The 12,608-nt window shown below is 35.6% G+C and overlaps 1 protein-coding gene across 1 annotated transcript in view; it reads left to right on the forward strand.

Moving 5' to 3' along the window:
• Nucleotides 1–9,273, forward strand: part of LOC127649167 (unconventional myosin-VIIa-like) — a 30,917-nt gene extending 21,644 nt beyond the window's left edge. Inside the window, exons 31-47 of the mRNA XM_052134139.1 lie at nucleotides 47–164; nucleotides 264–390; nucleotides 531–694; nucleotides 2,814–2,995; nucleotides 3,196–3,317; nucleotides 3,468–3,598; nucleotides 4,777–4,930; nucleotides 5,054–5,209; nucleotides 5,736–5,841; nucleotides 5,945–6,058; nucleotides 7,067–7,154; nucleotides 7,258–7,364; nucleotides 7,543–7,728; nucleotides 8,147–8,257; nucleotides 8,512–8,595; nucleotides 8,794–8,913; nucleotides 8,994–9,273. Of these exons, the coding sequence (XP_051990099.1) occupies nucleotides 47–164; nucleotides 264–390; nucleotides 531–694; nucleotides 2,814–2,995; nucleotides 3,196–3,317; nucleotides 3,468–3,598; nucleotides 4,777–4,930; nucleotides 5,054–5,209; nucleotides 5,736–5,841; nucleotides 5,945–6,058; nucleotides 7,067–7,154; nucleotides 7,258–7,364; nucleotides 7,543–7,728; nucleotides 8,147–8,257; nucleotides 8,512–8,595; nucleotides 8,794–8,913; nucleotides 8,994–9,086 (2,163 nt within the window). The 3' untranslated portion in view covers nucleotides 9,087–9,273. The remainder of the gene's footprint in view (nucleotides 1–46; nucleotides 165–263; nucleotides 391–530; nucleotides 695–2,813; nucleotides 2,996–3,195; nucleotides 3,318–3,467; nucleotides 3,599–4,776; nucleotides 4,931–5,053; nucleotides 5,210–5,735; nucleotides 5,842–5,944; nucleotides 6,059–7,066; nucleotides 7,155–7,257; nucleotides 7,365–7,542; nucleotides 7,729–8,146; nucleotides 8,258–8,511; nucleotides 8,596–8,793; nucleotides 8,914–8,993) is intronic.
• The last annotated feature ends 3,335 nt before the right edge of the window (nucleotides 9,274–12,608 follow it).

Consider the following 12,608-nt stretch of genomic DNA (forward strand, 5'->3'; position numbering starts at 1 on the left):
TATTTTTGGAGAATAATACAAGCAGTGATCTTGCATGATTTCACAGGGTCCTCACATAAACTCTTCTTCAACTGTTGATGAAGTGAAGGCTGAGATTGTCCAATATGCACGGAACAAGTGGCCAATCTATTTCTCCAAGTTATTTGAGGCTTACGAGATTTCAGGTAAAAAAAAAAGCTCTTCTTTGCTTAATGCTTTGAATCAGTGTATTATTTATTGTTGTATTTTTAAGTTAATGCGAAGCACTGAATTTTTGTGTTGAGGTCCGCTATTGCATCAAGACAAGTTTGTGGTAGTCGTGAATTGGAACGGGGTCTCCTTCCAGAATGGGAATGAAGCCGCATTTCTGCAGCGTTCATATCCAGAAGTGTTAAGAATCAAAATGCATAGGTAAAATAATCCCTTTTTCAGTAAAAACTATATGGAGATGCACTTAAATTACACCTGAGTGTTCATGAAAAACTACTGCTTGAGAGTTCTGCAGAGTTGAACCATCTCAATTTCCTTTCCTTTTTTCTTTTCTCCTACAGTGAGGACAAGTCTGGTGGGATTGTGAGTTTGACGACTCCAACGGGGGAGTATGAACTGAAGGTTGTGAAGGCAAAGGAGTTGGTGGAGCTGGTCGACATGTTCCTTTCAGGTCTCAAGGAAAGATCTGTGTATGCTGTGGCAATGCAGGACAATATCAGACAAGGTGCTTCTTTCACAGTGATTATCAACTGACAAAAAATATAGATTTTCCTTCTAGTGTTCTCATTTGCGTTATATTCTTATGAATGATCAATAAAGCCATCTAATATTTAAAGTTGTAGTGAATTGCCCTGACGAGAGCAGTTCTTTTTGGTGTTTTGACACATTTCCTAATGAAACAGGAAAATGGGTCGGGACATGTTGAATGGCTAGTCCCTTTTACAGATATAGCCAATAGGCTTTAGTTTACAGCCACACACATACCCATTTCCACCGTGCTGCTCATGCCAGAGCTGGTTAACGGGACAATTAGGACGATTCCAATACCAGCTCACTTTTCCACTGATTTAAGAAATGAATAATGAAGCACATTGCAGTCTTTGCTTATGACGAGGCTGGAGCCGATGTGTAAGTTCAATGCAGATGAACGAGAAGAAAGTGAGTAAAAGAACACTGCATTTCACTGATTTGAATCACAAAACACTAAATATAAAGAATAAAGAACTCTTTCATGTGCTGTTCATCCCAAGATACCATCCAAAATGCTTGTATTAAAAATATATATAAGCTCTGTTCAGAAGTGACCACCTCTGGAAGCATTCAGGCATGTAATGCCACAAACAACGTTTGCTATGAATCATCCTTTTCTAATTGTAAAAATTTAAGCCAGCTGGCCATAACCAAGGTAGTTTTGGGCATGGAACAGGGTTTTGGGAGGGAAACAGCCAAAAATGCACCTCATCATTTCTATGACAGGTTTGTGTACATGACAGTTTCTCAAAAGGGGCGGGGTTAAAACTGACTTAAAACTTTTGACTATTGGCTTAACTGCCGAGCACTCCCCCATACTTCAGCAGAGGAGATTTGGTCACAACAGCGGAAGAGCAAGTTATAGCATTTTGATTAAAGATTAGAAGGGTAAAAAATTATATATATTATATTATTTTTATATATATATATATATATATATATATATATATATATATATATAAAACAAATACAAAGATGTATCGATCACAATAAGAACAGTAACATGCATTGAAGTAATAGATCCCCAAAAATGAAAATTCTCTCAGCATTTACTCACCCTCATGCCATCCCAGATGTGTATGACTTTCTTTCTTCTGCTGAACACAAACGAAGATTTTTAGAAGAATATTTCAGCTCTGTAGATCCATATAATGCAATTGAATGGTGATCAGGGCTCCAAAAGCTCCAAAAAGCAGATAAAGTCAACATGAAAGTAATTCATAAGACTCCAGTGGTTTAATCAATGTCTTCTGAAGCGATCCACTTGGTTTTGGTTGAGAAAAGACCAAAATGTAACTTCTTTTTCATTGTACATCTTGACAGCAGTCTCCTTGGCGATCATGACTTCAAGCTCGATTACACTTCCTATAGCGCCATCTAGTGCATACTTCTAGCACTAGTAAGTTTCATCAAACTTGAAATCATGATCATGCCTAGAGACTTTTTTGGAGTTCTGGTCATCGTTCATTTTCATTGTATGGACCTATAGAGCTGAGATATTCTTCAAAAAATCTTTGTGTTCCACAGAAGAAAGTCATACACATCTGGAATGGCATGAGGGTGAATAAATGAGAGAATCTTAATTTTTGGGTGTATTGTCCCTTTAAGACAACAAATAGAGTACATTTTGATGTCATGTTAACTTTAAAGACCCTATAAAATGTAAAATTTTTTTGTTATTCCATTATATTAAATTTGAGGCCAGATACTGTATATTCTAGTGTTTTTCCTAAAACTCATTCAAATTTACAGTCTTTCTCATCCGGGAAAACAGACCCAAAATAATGATGACTTTATACAAAATAATCTTACACTCAAGGTACTCCAATAAAAATTTCCAATGAGAATGTTCTTTCCCCAAATAGGAGAGGGACTTCTGACAAGCAATAGCAAGTATCAAGTCATAGTTCACGTGTCATAGCACTGAAGGCTGTTAGCTGTTTTTTTTATTTTTTATTGACGAGCTCAAGATGTCTGTTTCAAAACTAAATACATCGACACATGACCTGCACTCATCAAGCGAGTTCATTGAGTTTTTAAAGTGGCTGTTGAACTGGTCTTCATTCATAGCTCTTGGTTATTCTTTCTTGTAGAGGACACCACATTCCTGAGCTTCAGAAAGGGTGATTTGCTGAATATCATTAAGGATGGAGACTATGTTCCTGAAGAAGGCTGGATCAAAGCGAGGAATGAGAGAACAGATCAAACCGGAGCTGTTTCCATGGATGCTATTCAGATTCTTCCAATTCTGAATAAGCCCACTGAAGAAATACTGGTAATCATGTGATTTCTCTTATCTTTAATCTGATTGGACAAGTGACGTTCCAAGAGTGCTGATTTTTAGTATAACAGCATGGGAACACGTCACTGTTTGTATTACTCTGCTTGTTTGTGTTTGCAACATTCCTGACAGCCTGTCCATCTGTGTGTTGCAATGTGATTCATTTCTATGCCTGTGATGTCATATACCTCTAGAATTTGCTAAATCTGAGCCCAGCACGGAGAAAGTCAGTGATGCCGGTCTTGCCACAAAAGGAGGAGATCACAGAGAGAGTAGCCTTCATGACACTAAAGGAGTTCTCCTTTGAGTATTTCAGGTAACAACATGCACTTTGATATTCTCTCTCATGATTAAAATGATAACTGCTCCAAAAAAAGCAGCAGCTTGTTGCAGTTGTCATTCTATTTAACCTGTCAGAGCTTCTTAAATGATAATGTCATCTTGTACCCATTTTTATGGATTACAGGGAGTCAGGTAAGGTCAAAGGGGCCAAAGAGAAACTGTGGGCCATCAGTAAAGAGCCTCTCAAACAGCCATTGCTCAAGAGTCTGCAGGGCAACTCAGATCTCTGCCACCTCGCTTGTGACTGCTTCACAGATATCCTTTAAACCAGCAGAACATATGAGGAGAGGGAAAACATGAATCATTTGTTCTTGATTGCAACAAAATTGACTTTTTCCACACAAAATTACAATTGGGAGTTTTGCTTCTTTTAGTCCATGTGTGTTAGTTTTGAAACCATCGTTATGCTAGTGTACTCTTAAAAGATGGAGTAATGTATCTTTAGCAGATGTAGATTTTTAAAATGTACAGACCACCTAATACCATTGCTACCTACTAGCAAGTAGCTAATCATGATTCATGGCTGAGACATAACTAAAGTCTATTGGCTATTTAAGAAGTGGGACAAACTCTTTGATATGTCCGTCTCTAACTTCCTGTTTCAATTGGAAATTCCTCAACATAGTTTATAGGCATATCACTAGGTGTAAATAGAACCTGCAACACAGCGTTGCTATTGAAATTCCAATATTCTAGTGAAAACACTGAAATTGAGGACAAACTGCTCCCCCTGTGTTGCTGCAGTGGTGTAGTGGGTCTATTTGTGCTCTTTTTTTTTAAACCCAGGATTAAATTTGTCTATTGTACCAATTTTTCCCATCCTGTTTCCTGTCTCCATTTTTAATATTTCCTTTAATATTACTTATAATAATAAATAAAAATCTGATCACGTTTAAGGTCAAGGTGTTGAGAGAAAGGTTTTATCCGGGTAAAATTAACCATGGTTTTGTAGTAACCATGTGTTTTTGACGGAAGCCACAGTTTTAATGCCATTAACCATGGTGTTACTACAGTAATATGCTGTTAATATAGTAACCAGGTTTAATTTAGTTGTTTTTATGATTTTACTACAAAACACCATGGTGATACTATGGTTACTGTAGTGAAATTATTATTTTTTTGAGCCAGCCACCCCTTTATCTCACTCTCCCACTGATCAGTTGATTCAGAGCCAGCCATGCTCATCACGGCCTGGCCATGTCCTCCTCCTCATCACACACTATTTGCACTTAGTGCAAAGAAGATGCTTTTTGTTAACATTTGCATTTAGTGCAAATAGCTTCTGACTAATATACTGTATATCAACTGCGTTTGTTAAGTAATTTCATGGGATTTTAAACACATAACTGTTAAGACAGAAGAAAAAATTGCAGTACATGCCTTGTTAAAGTTTAACTGTTGATGCTTACTATTTTCTTTAACATATCCTCTACCTATTCTTAAATATATGGGAGATTATCCAGTCAAGCATGTGCGTACACCCATAGAGCTAACAGACTATATTTTTGGCCCAGCAACAGAGCACTTTGAACTAAGAGATGAGATATACTGCCAAATAATGAAGCAGTTGACCAGCAACAACAATGGGTTAGTAGCTGGTTTTTACTGATTTGGTTTTATGTAACTATTTATGATATAATATTGTGTATTTTGTTTCATCTGTGTGCTTCTTAAATGCAGTCTTGTTTGATTCTCGCTCTTGTCTTTTAGGTTGAGTATGGAGAGGGGTTGGCAACTGCTGTGGCTGTGCTGTGGTCTCTTCCCTCCAAGTCAAGTTTTACTGAGGCATGTTCAGCGTTTTCTGGAGTCCAGACCGAGAGATCCACTGGCCTCTGCCTGCCATCTAAGAATGCAAGCTATGCTCAGGTAGGTCTGTAAATAATAAAATAGTAATACTTAGGCAGTTTAAAGATAGATTTGAAAGTTGAAAGCAAAAGTATTTGGTTGCTAAGGTGATCTGGGTGGTAGCTAGGGGGTTGGTAAGGTGTTGTAAATGGTTGCTAGGTAGTTGCTTAGGTGTTCAGAATATACAGAAAGAAAGAAAGAATAAAATAAAAAAAAATAACATTTTCAGTGGAAGTCTAGGGGATACAAACAGTTATCGGAAAACTAGGCTGAGCAGTTACAGAAGACGTAGCAACCCAAGTCAGAACAGTCTGATGGTCTGTGCTGACTTAAAGCTCTAGGACGAATTACATTGAAATATTTTGGCCTCGTTTTAAGGATTTTGAAAAAAACTTAACCCAATGACAAGACTTTGTCAAGCCAACATAATAAACCACAAAAAAGTTCATTTCATTTTTTATTTGTTGCTTTTTAAGTAAAACGATGTTGAAATCAATCTACAATTTTGTTATTTTTTTTTCACTTCATTGTCTATTGTCTCATACAGTATTGAGAGCAGGAAGTTGCCTCCTCACCAGGTGGAAGTAGACGCCATTCAAAACAACAGCACTCAGATCTTCCATAAAGTTCACTTTCCCAACGATTCATCTGAAGTACGAAGCAAGATTTCATCTATTTTACTCTTTCATTTTGTCATCCATATTAAGGCTGCTCTCGTTCAACTCTTTTTTTTGTATTATTTTGTTTTAATTTCAGTTATTTGAAGTGACCACCACCACAAGGATCAGAGATTTATGTCGCAACATTGCCAAAGAGCTCTTCCTCTCCTCAGCAGATGGATATGGCCTCCTTGTGAAAACATCCGACAAGGTTTCACACATCAGCCATTTCAATCAATTTAATAGTAGGGTTGGGGATTGATACAGATTTCCTGATCCGATTCACAACTTTTGATTCCGATATGGATTCGATATCAATTCATACGGGTATATTTTAGTTAAAATGTCCCTTTTGCTTACATATGAAAGAAATTCTCTTCCAGCTAATACTGTTAATTATACAGCAGAACTTCTCACTAGGTACATCAATATTCATTTTAATCATTATATTTTATTCGTTTTTCATAATTTCAGTCACATTTTGGCTTTTTAAAAATGAACAAACCCATGTATTCAATCAATAAGATATTTTATTTCATATAGTATTTTGAGTCACATTTTTATTATTTAATTGCATAATTTGTAAGTATTTATATTGATTTGTTGAACACATGCTAAAACTTGTACTGTCTCTTTAACAAAATTGGCATTTCAGTAAAGAGCATCTGTATATGAGCGTATGTTAACGAGAGAGGCTTAATCTCATCTCAAATGGCTTTATCTCATCTGTACTATGCATAATTAGAATGAAATGTTTATTTTTTGTTGTTTTTTATCAACAACTGACTGTATTGAACAGAAAGGGTTTAAGAGACATTATTCAATGATAAATGGGTCACGTGGATCTCGTCTTTGACACATTACAGACAGAACAACTTTTACTCTCAACATGCAGTGAAAGAATCTCACTGCTGAATACTTCACCACTAAACTAAACAATTACTGATGAGTGAAATGTAAACATTTACCAGCCAGTTGCCAAATATATATATAACGCGAAATTTGGTTGTAAATGTAAGTAATTTCCTCTCTTTAAAGTGGAGGGTTACGCATAGAGTAAAAGATCAATCTTGGGATTTAAGAATCGATATTGAGATTGTTCAAATGAAGATCGCGACGCATCGGAAAATCTAAATTTTTACCCACCCCTATTTAATAATGTTATTGGTATTTGTTTTTTTCCATGCTAGTCTTTGATTGTTCATTCTAATACTTTCAGGTAGTAAATATGAATTCTGAAGAGTACTTTTTTGACAATCTGAGGCAACTCACAGACGTCATCAAAAAAGGAAAGAAAGTCAAAGAGGGTGAGCTATGTAACACATAGTAAATGCTGTAATAAAAATGTCAGTAGGTGCATTGCAATCAAATAGACTCTAACTATGATAAATATCACTGATACCAATACAGCTACTCCAACTATTGTGCCCTACCTGGTACTCTACATGCGAAAGCTCTGGTTTAATGTAATCCCAGGGAAAGACCTAACAGCTGACCTGACCTTCCACTTTCCCCAGGTCTGTGGTCTATCTAAACACTCTGCCATTCACTTACATTTTAGTCAAATATTAACTTCTAAATCAGCTTTTACAATCAGTCTTTATAGTGGTTTTATCTACCCTAAAGTTTGTCAGATGTTTGTATAACTGTTCAAAGTTGTGCTTTGAAACTTTGCGCTCCCTTTTGTTTTCCCAGGAGTTACCAAAGTATTTACGGGGGTACCACAATGTTTCTAAAGACGACATAATCAGCCTGGCAGGGCTGCTGTTCCGTACTCAGGTAGACACGGATAAGTCTCAGTTCGTCATGATCCCTAAGATGCTGAAAGATCTGGTACCTTTTGATCAGCAGAGTATCATATCTGCTGAAGACTGGAAAAAGGTGATTCTCATGCATAAATATGGCTCAGTATCATTTGATAATAAATGTATGTAACTATGCTTCTGTGTACTGTATGTTTTATAGTTATGATGTAGATATTTTTGTTTGTTTGTTTAGTACACAGTCAAGTTCTAACCATCCCCTGGCCCTTGTTTGTTCATTTATTAAATTAGCTTTATTAAAATAGTTTCACACATTTTACCACATTTAAATCCAAATAATTCTGCAGATTTTATCCCAAAATCAACACACACACACACACACACACACACACACACACACACACACACGGTGAAAAATGTCTGCAGATTTTGTCTGGGCCTGCCTATCCATAACTTAACTTTACACTTTTTTTCATGTCTATATGGATAGAAAGCTGGTGATGAATGACAGAATTGTTTCTGCCTTTTGTTTATAGCACATCATTAATGCATACAACAATCAGGCAGGTATAACAGTAGATGAAGCCAAACTCCAGTTCCTAAAGGTGATCTCACAATGGCCCACCTTTGGATGTGCTTTCTTCGAAGTAAAGGTAACCAGTTCCTATTACCTCCTGGAACTCAACTGGCAGAGCATGGTGCTTGCAGGGAACACATACTAACAAAACACACACGTTGATTGCACTGTCAATTGCTTTGGGTTAGGTTGGATACAAGTGTCTACCAATTGAATAAATGTACAGTATATACTGTAGTATAAATGTAACCAGGGTGATCTAAAAAGTAAACTTAATAAGAATGGTGTTTGTTTTCTTGTTACTGACTGTCATCTTGCTCACAGCAAACATCAGAGAAGAGTTACCCCAGTATTATTTTGATTTGCATCAGTAAACAAGGAGTCAGCATCATCCACCCTACAACAAAGGTAAAAATATGTTTGACTCTGTACATACATAATGCAACTAATATACATGGGTGCATTAAGATAACGTTGGGCTTAAACCCAGATGATTAAACACTGCTTGTATGTATCAGTTAACGTTTATTATTTAATTCTCTACATTTAGCATGTCATAGGGCTTGCTTATAAAGTTGTAACAAGTTTTGGCTTGCTTGCCTGCAGGAAGTTCTTGTCATGCTTCCATTCAGTAAGATCACTTCCTGGTCTAGTGGAAACACCTATTTTCACATGTCCATTGGCAACCTAGTGCAGGGAAACACTCTACTCTGTGAAACTTCACTGGTAAGAGTAATATAAACATACTACATATGCAAAAACTGAAGCAGGTGCCATCTCTTAAAGTAAATGTTTGTGTCTTGCAGGGTAATAAAATCAGTGATCTCTTGTCCTCGTACAAGGACATGTACCTGAATGAGAGGACGGTGGTGCTTCCCAGAAATCATATGTTCACTTGAATGTGAATGTGCCATATCATCAGCCTGTCATGTAGCATAAGCATTTTTAGTTTATTAGCATTTTTTCCAGTCTGCTATTATTATCTTTTGATAATAATTCTTATATGAATTTCGAGATTTTACTGCATAAAATAATTAATAATTCATATCTGTTTTTCAATAACAGTTTCAACGGCGTCACTTTTTAACAAATAACAATCACTAGCAGAATTCCATCAATAAGTCAATTATGTTTTTGCTCATTTTGGATTCTTCAATGTAACTTTGACATTTCAAATAAAATGTTTATATGCTTAAATATTCCTTCATCTCGTTGACTTTGCATCGCAATCTCACACTAGGTGGCAGTGTTTTTACAGTTTAATTATAATCTACCTAATATACAATAGGCTATCTACTCCTTTCCACTGAGAAACACAACAACCATATTTTAACATTAATATATTAAATATAAGTAATTGACTTCTGTTGATTTTCAATGAATTATGTAAAAGTGAAGAGTTTATTAATAAATAAAATATTGTATAATTTAAAGTGCATGTGAGTACACTGTACATGTACAGGTCATAAATTACAGTACAGTAACTTGGTGCTCATGGGTTAGTTTTATGTTAACATAATTCAAAAATAATTACAATAGCAAGGTTGAGGTTAACTAATATTTTAGTTAACATTACAGAACTGTTTAAGTAGTATAATTTAGACAATCTTGTTTTTGATTTTAGTAATGAGGTCCATTTTAATCTAGAAAAATGTACATTTTTTATATACTGAATAGATTTACATGTTAAAGGGATAGTTCACCAAAAAAAATTTAATTCTCTCATCATTCACTCACCCTCATGCCATCCCAGATGTGTATGGATATTTTTCTTCTGCTGAACACAAAGATTTAAAAATAATATCTCAGCTATGTAGGTCAAAATAATGCAATGAATGGTGATCAGAACTCCAAAAGCTCCAAAAAGGAGTTAAAGTCAACAAAAGTAATCCATAAGGCTCCAGTGATCATTTCTTCAAGCTCGATTACACTTCCTATAGCACCATCTAGCGCTCTGTGCATGCATCAAGCACTAGTAAGTTTAATCAAACTTGAAATCATGATTGTGCCTAGAGACTGCAATGACAAGATGGGGAGTGAAATAGGAGTTACATTTTGGTCTGTTCTCACCCAAAACCAACTGGATCGCTTCAGAAGACATTGATTAAACCACTGGAAATTGATTTTTTTAATGGTGAGCTTCAAAGTTTTGGTCACCATTCACTTGCATTGTATGGACCTAAAAATCTTTGTTGGTGTTCAGCCGAAGAAATAAAATCATACACTTCTGGGATGGCAGGACGGTTTGTAAATGATGAGAGCATTTTCATTTTTGAGTGAACTATCCCTTTAAGGTTGCCGAAAATTTTAAAGCATTATCAGTTTTATTTACAAAAAAAAATATTTTAAGTAAATGCTAAGATAATTCTTCAACTAAATACTGTAGAATGAACTTCCAAATCCACTTTGGGATTTTCATTGCTTCTTTGCCTTTTAATTCCTCCACTAAACAAAAAATACCCCAGTGTGCCTCTCTCAGCCCCTGGCCTCTTGACCATAATTCAGCTTTTCCATGAAACTGAAAGAAAGCCTTGTGCTAAAACTGGAAAAACCTACATGAATTCTCCACAGCAATCATGGTAATTAAGTGTGGAGCATGCTTTCTGACCCTGACACACACTTTGCCATGTGCTCATTATTACCAAATAATAACACAGGACCCTGGGCAGGCTTCTAATGTGCCTGGGTGGATTAGCAGTATAAGTGAGAAACACAACAACACACCACTGTGTGAGAGAAAGACCATTTTGTTCTTATCATCCCTAAGAAATTTATCCATTTATTTATGGCCCTAAAATAATTTTGTTGAACAACCATGAGCCTTATGTTATTAGAAACATGTTCATGTACCATGTTGGGTGACATGAAACATCCAGTCTGAAGCCGATGCTCTTTTTCTCAATTTAAACCTTAGGGTTTTGGTTGGTGGTGTGTCAAGAAATTGGGTTCTTTACATCCTATAACTGTCTATATAAACTGTGGAGCCAAATATGTTGTATTGATGGCTTATTAATTTAATTTATATGGGGCCTTCAACCTTTTTTATGCCAAGGACCCAGTGGTGGATGGAGAAACGGAGCAGGGACAGTCTTTTATGCACTGTATTGTATTGTATAAATAAAGTGTTGCATTTTAAGCCTGGTCTATAATACCATGAGGGTAGTACTGTACCATATTTGTGTATTTGACTACTTTGCTATGATACTTGCATTGCAAAGCCACTAAAATAATCAGTATTGATGTACAGAATCATATACTTCATGCTTTACTGTATTAATGCATTTTAATGTGGGAGGGACAATGAAACATTTAGCTAATCTTTAACTTCTTGACTTTTAATTAAGCTAAGTTAATTATCTATTATTTTGTAAATTAATGTATTTATTTATTTTGTCTAACACAAGTTCATGTTTTCACAAAAATGTGTTTGGGATCAAACAATAATCGGTGGACCCCTGATGAAGATCATTGACCTATATATACAATATGTACATTTCATTTATTTCTCAATATCATATAATAACATAAAAAAGTGAGATCTATCATGTGTCACGCTACACCCAATCAAATTAATTGATCAGAAAGCCATTAATGCATTCTTCTAATTAAAAATAACAGCAAAGTTAATGATGACCAAGTGCTAAGAAGAAGAAAGAAAGAAAGAAAAATTTAGCCATGCACGTGATTCATCATTCCTATACAAACAGACATGATGGTAACATTTTATTCATGAAAGGGGTGTGTGTAGCTCCTTGTGGTTTCACTGCTCTTCAATATTGCACATACACTACTTCAGTCATGAGGTATGTTATGGTTTGTGGTATAGTTTAAAAATATGAAGAGAAAGTTGCTTTCATTTATTTCTCTTTTGCAGCCTGTTTCAAATCTATAATTCAGGGAGAGTCCAAGTATTGAATGTTATTCCATCCAGCCATCAATCATTGCTGGAAATGTGTGCGGATGAGGCAATCAATCTACCCTGACCGTGAAAGCACACCAATACATCCCACCAGGATGTGCCAAACAATGAACAGGACCATTTTTTTGTTTGTTTGTTTTTACAGTTGGAGCCCATTAAAAAAGAAGAAGAAAAGAATAGATGGTTATGAGTTATGAAACTTTTTTAAGCTACCCTAACTAATGTGGTTATGAATTTGAAAATTAATCTTATTTCCCCACATTGATTGCCTGGCCATTGAGACCCAAATTTCAAACTATCCAAACTGGATAGTAAAGTGGATTACCATGCACTCAAATGGATACAAATTATTATTGAAATCAATAGTTCAATCAATAGAAAGAAAAATTAAGATTGGATGAGCGGCATTCAAAGGAGTTTTAAAATGACTATAAACGCACACTGTTACCACACATTCTATATTGATGCGCCAATTTATTTGGTTGCTTGGCAACTGCAAACT

Source organism: Xyrauchen texanus, chromosome 9, assembly GCF_025860055.1.
Source record: "Xyrauchen texanus isolate HMW12.3.18 chromosome 9, RBS_HiC_50CHRs, whole genome shotgun sequence".
Taxonomy (NCBI): Eukaryota; Metazoa; Chordata; class Actinopteri; order Cypriniformes; family Catostomidae; genus Xyrauchen; species Xyrauchen texanus.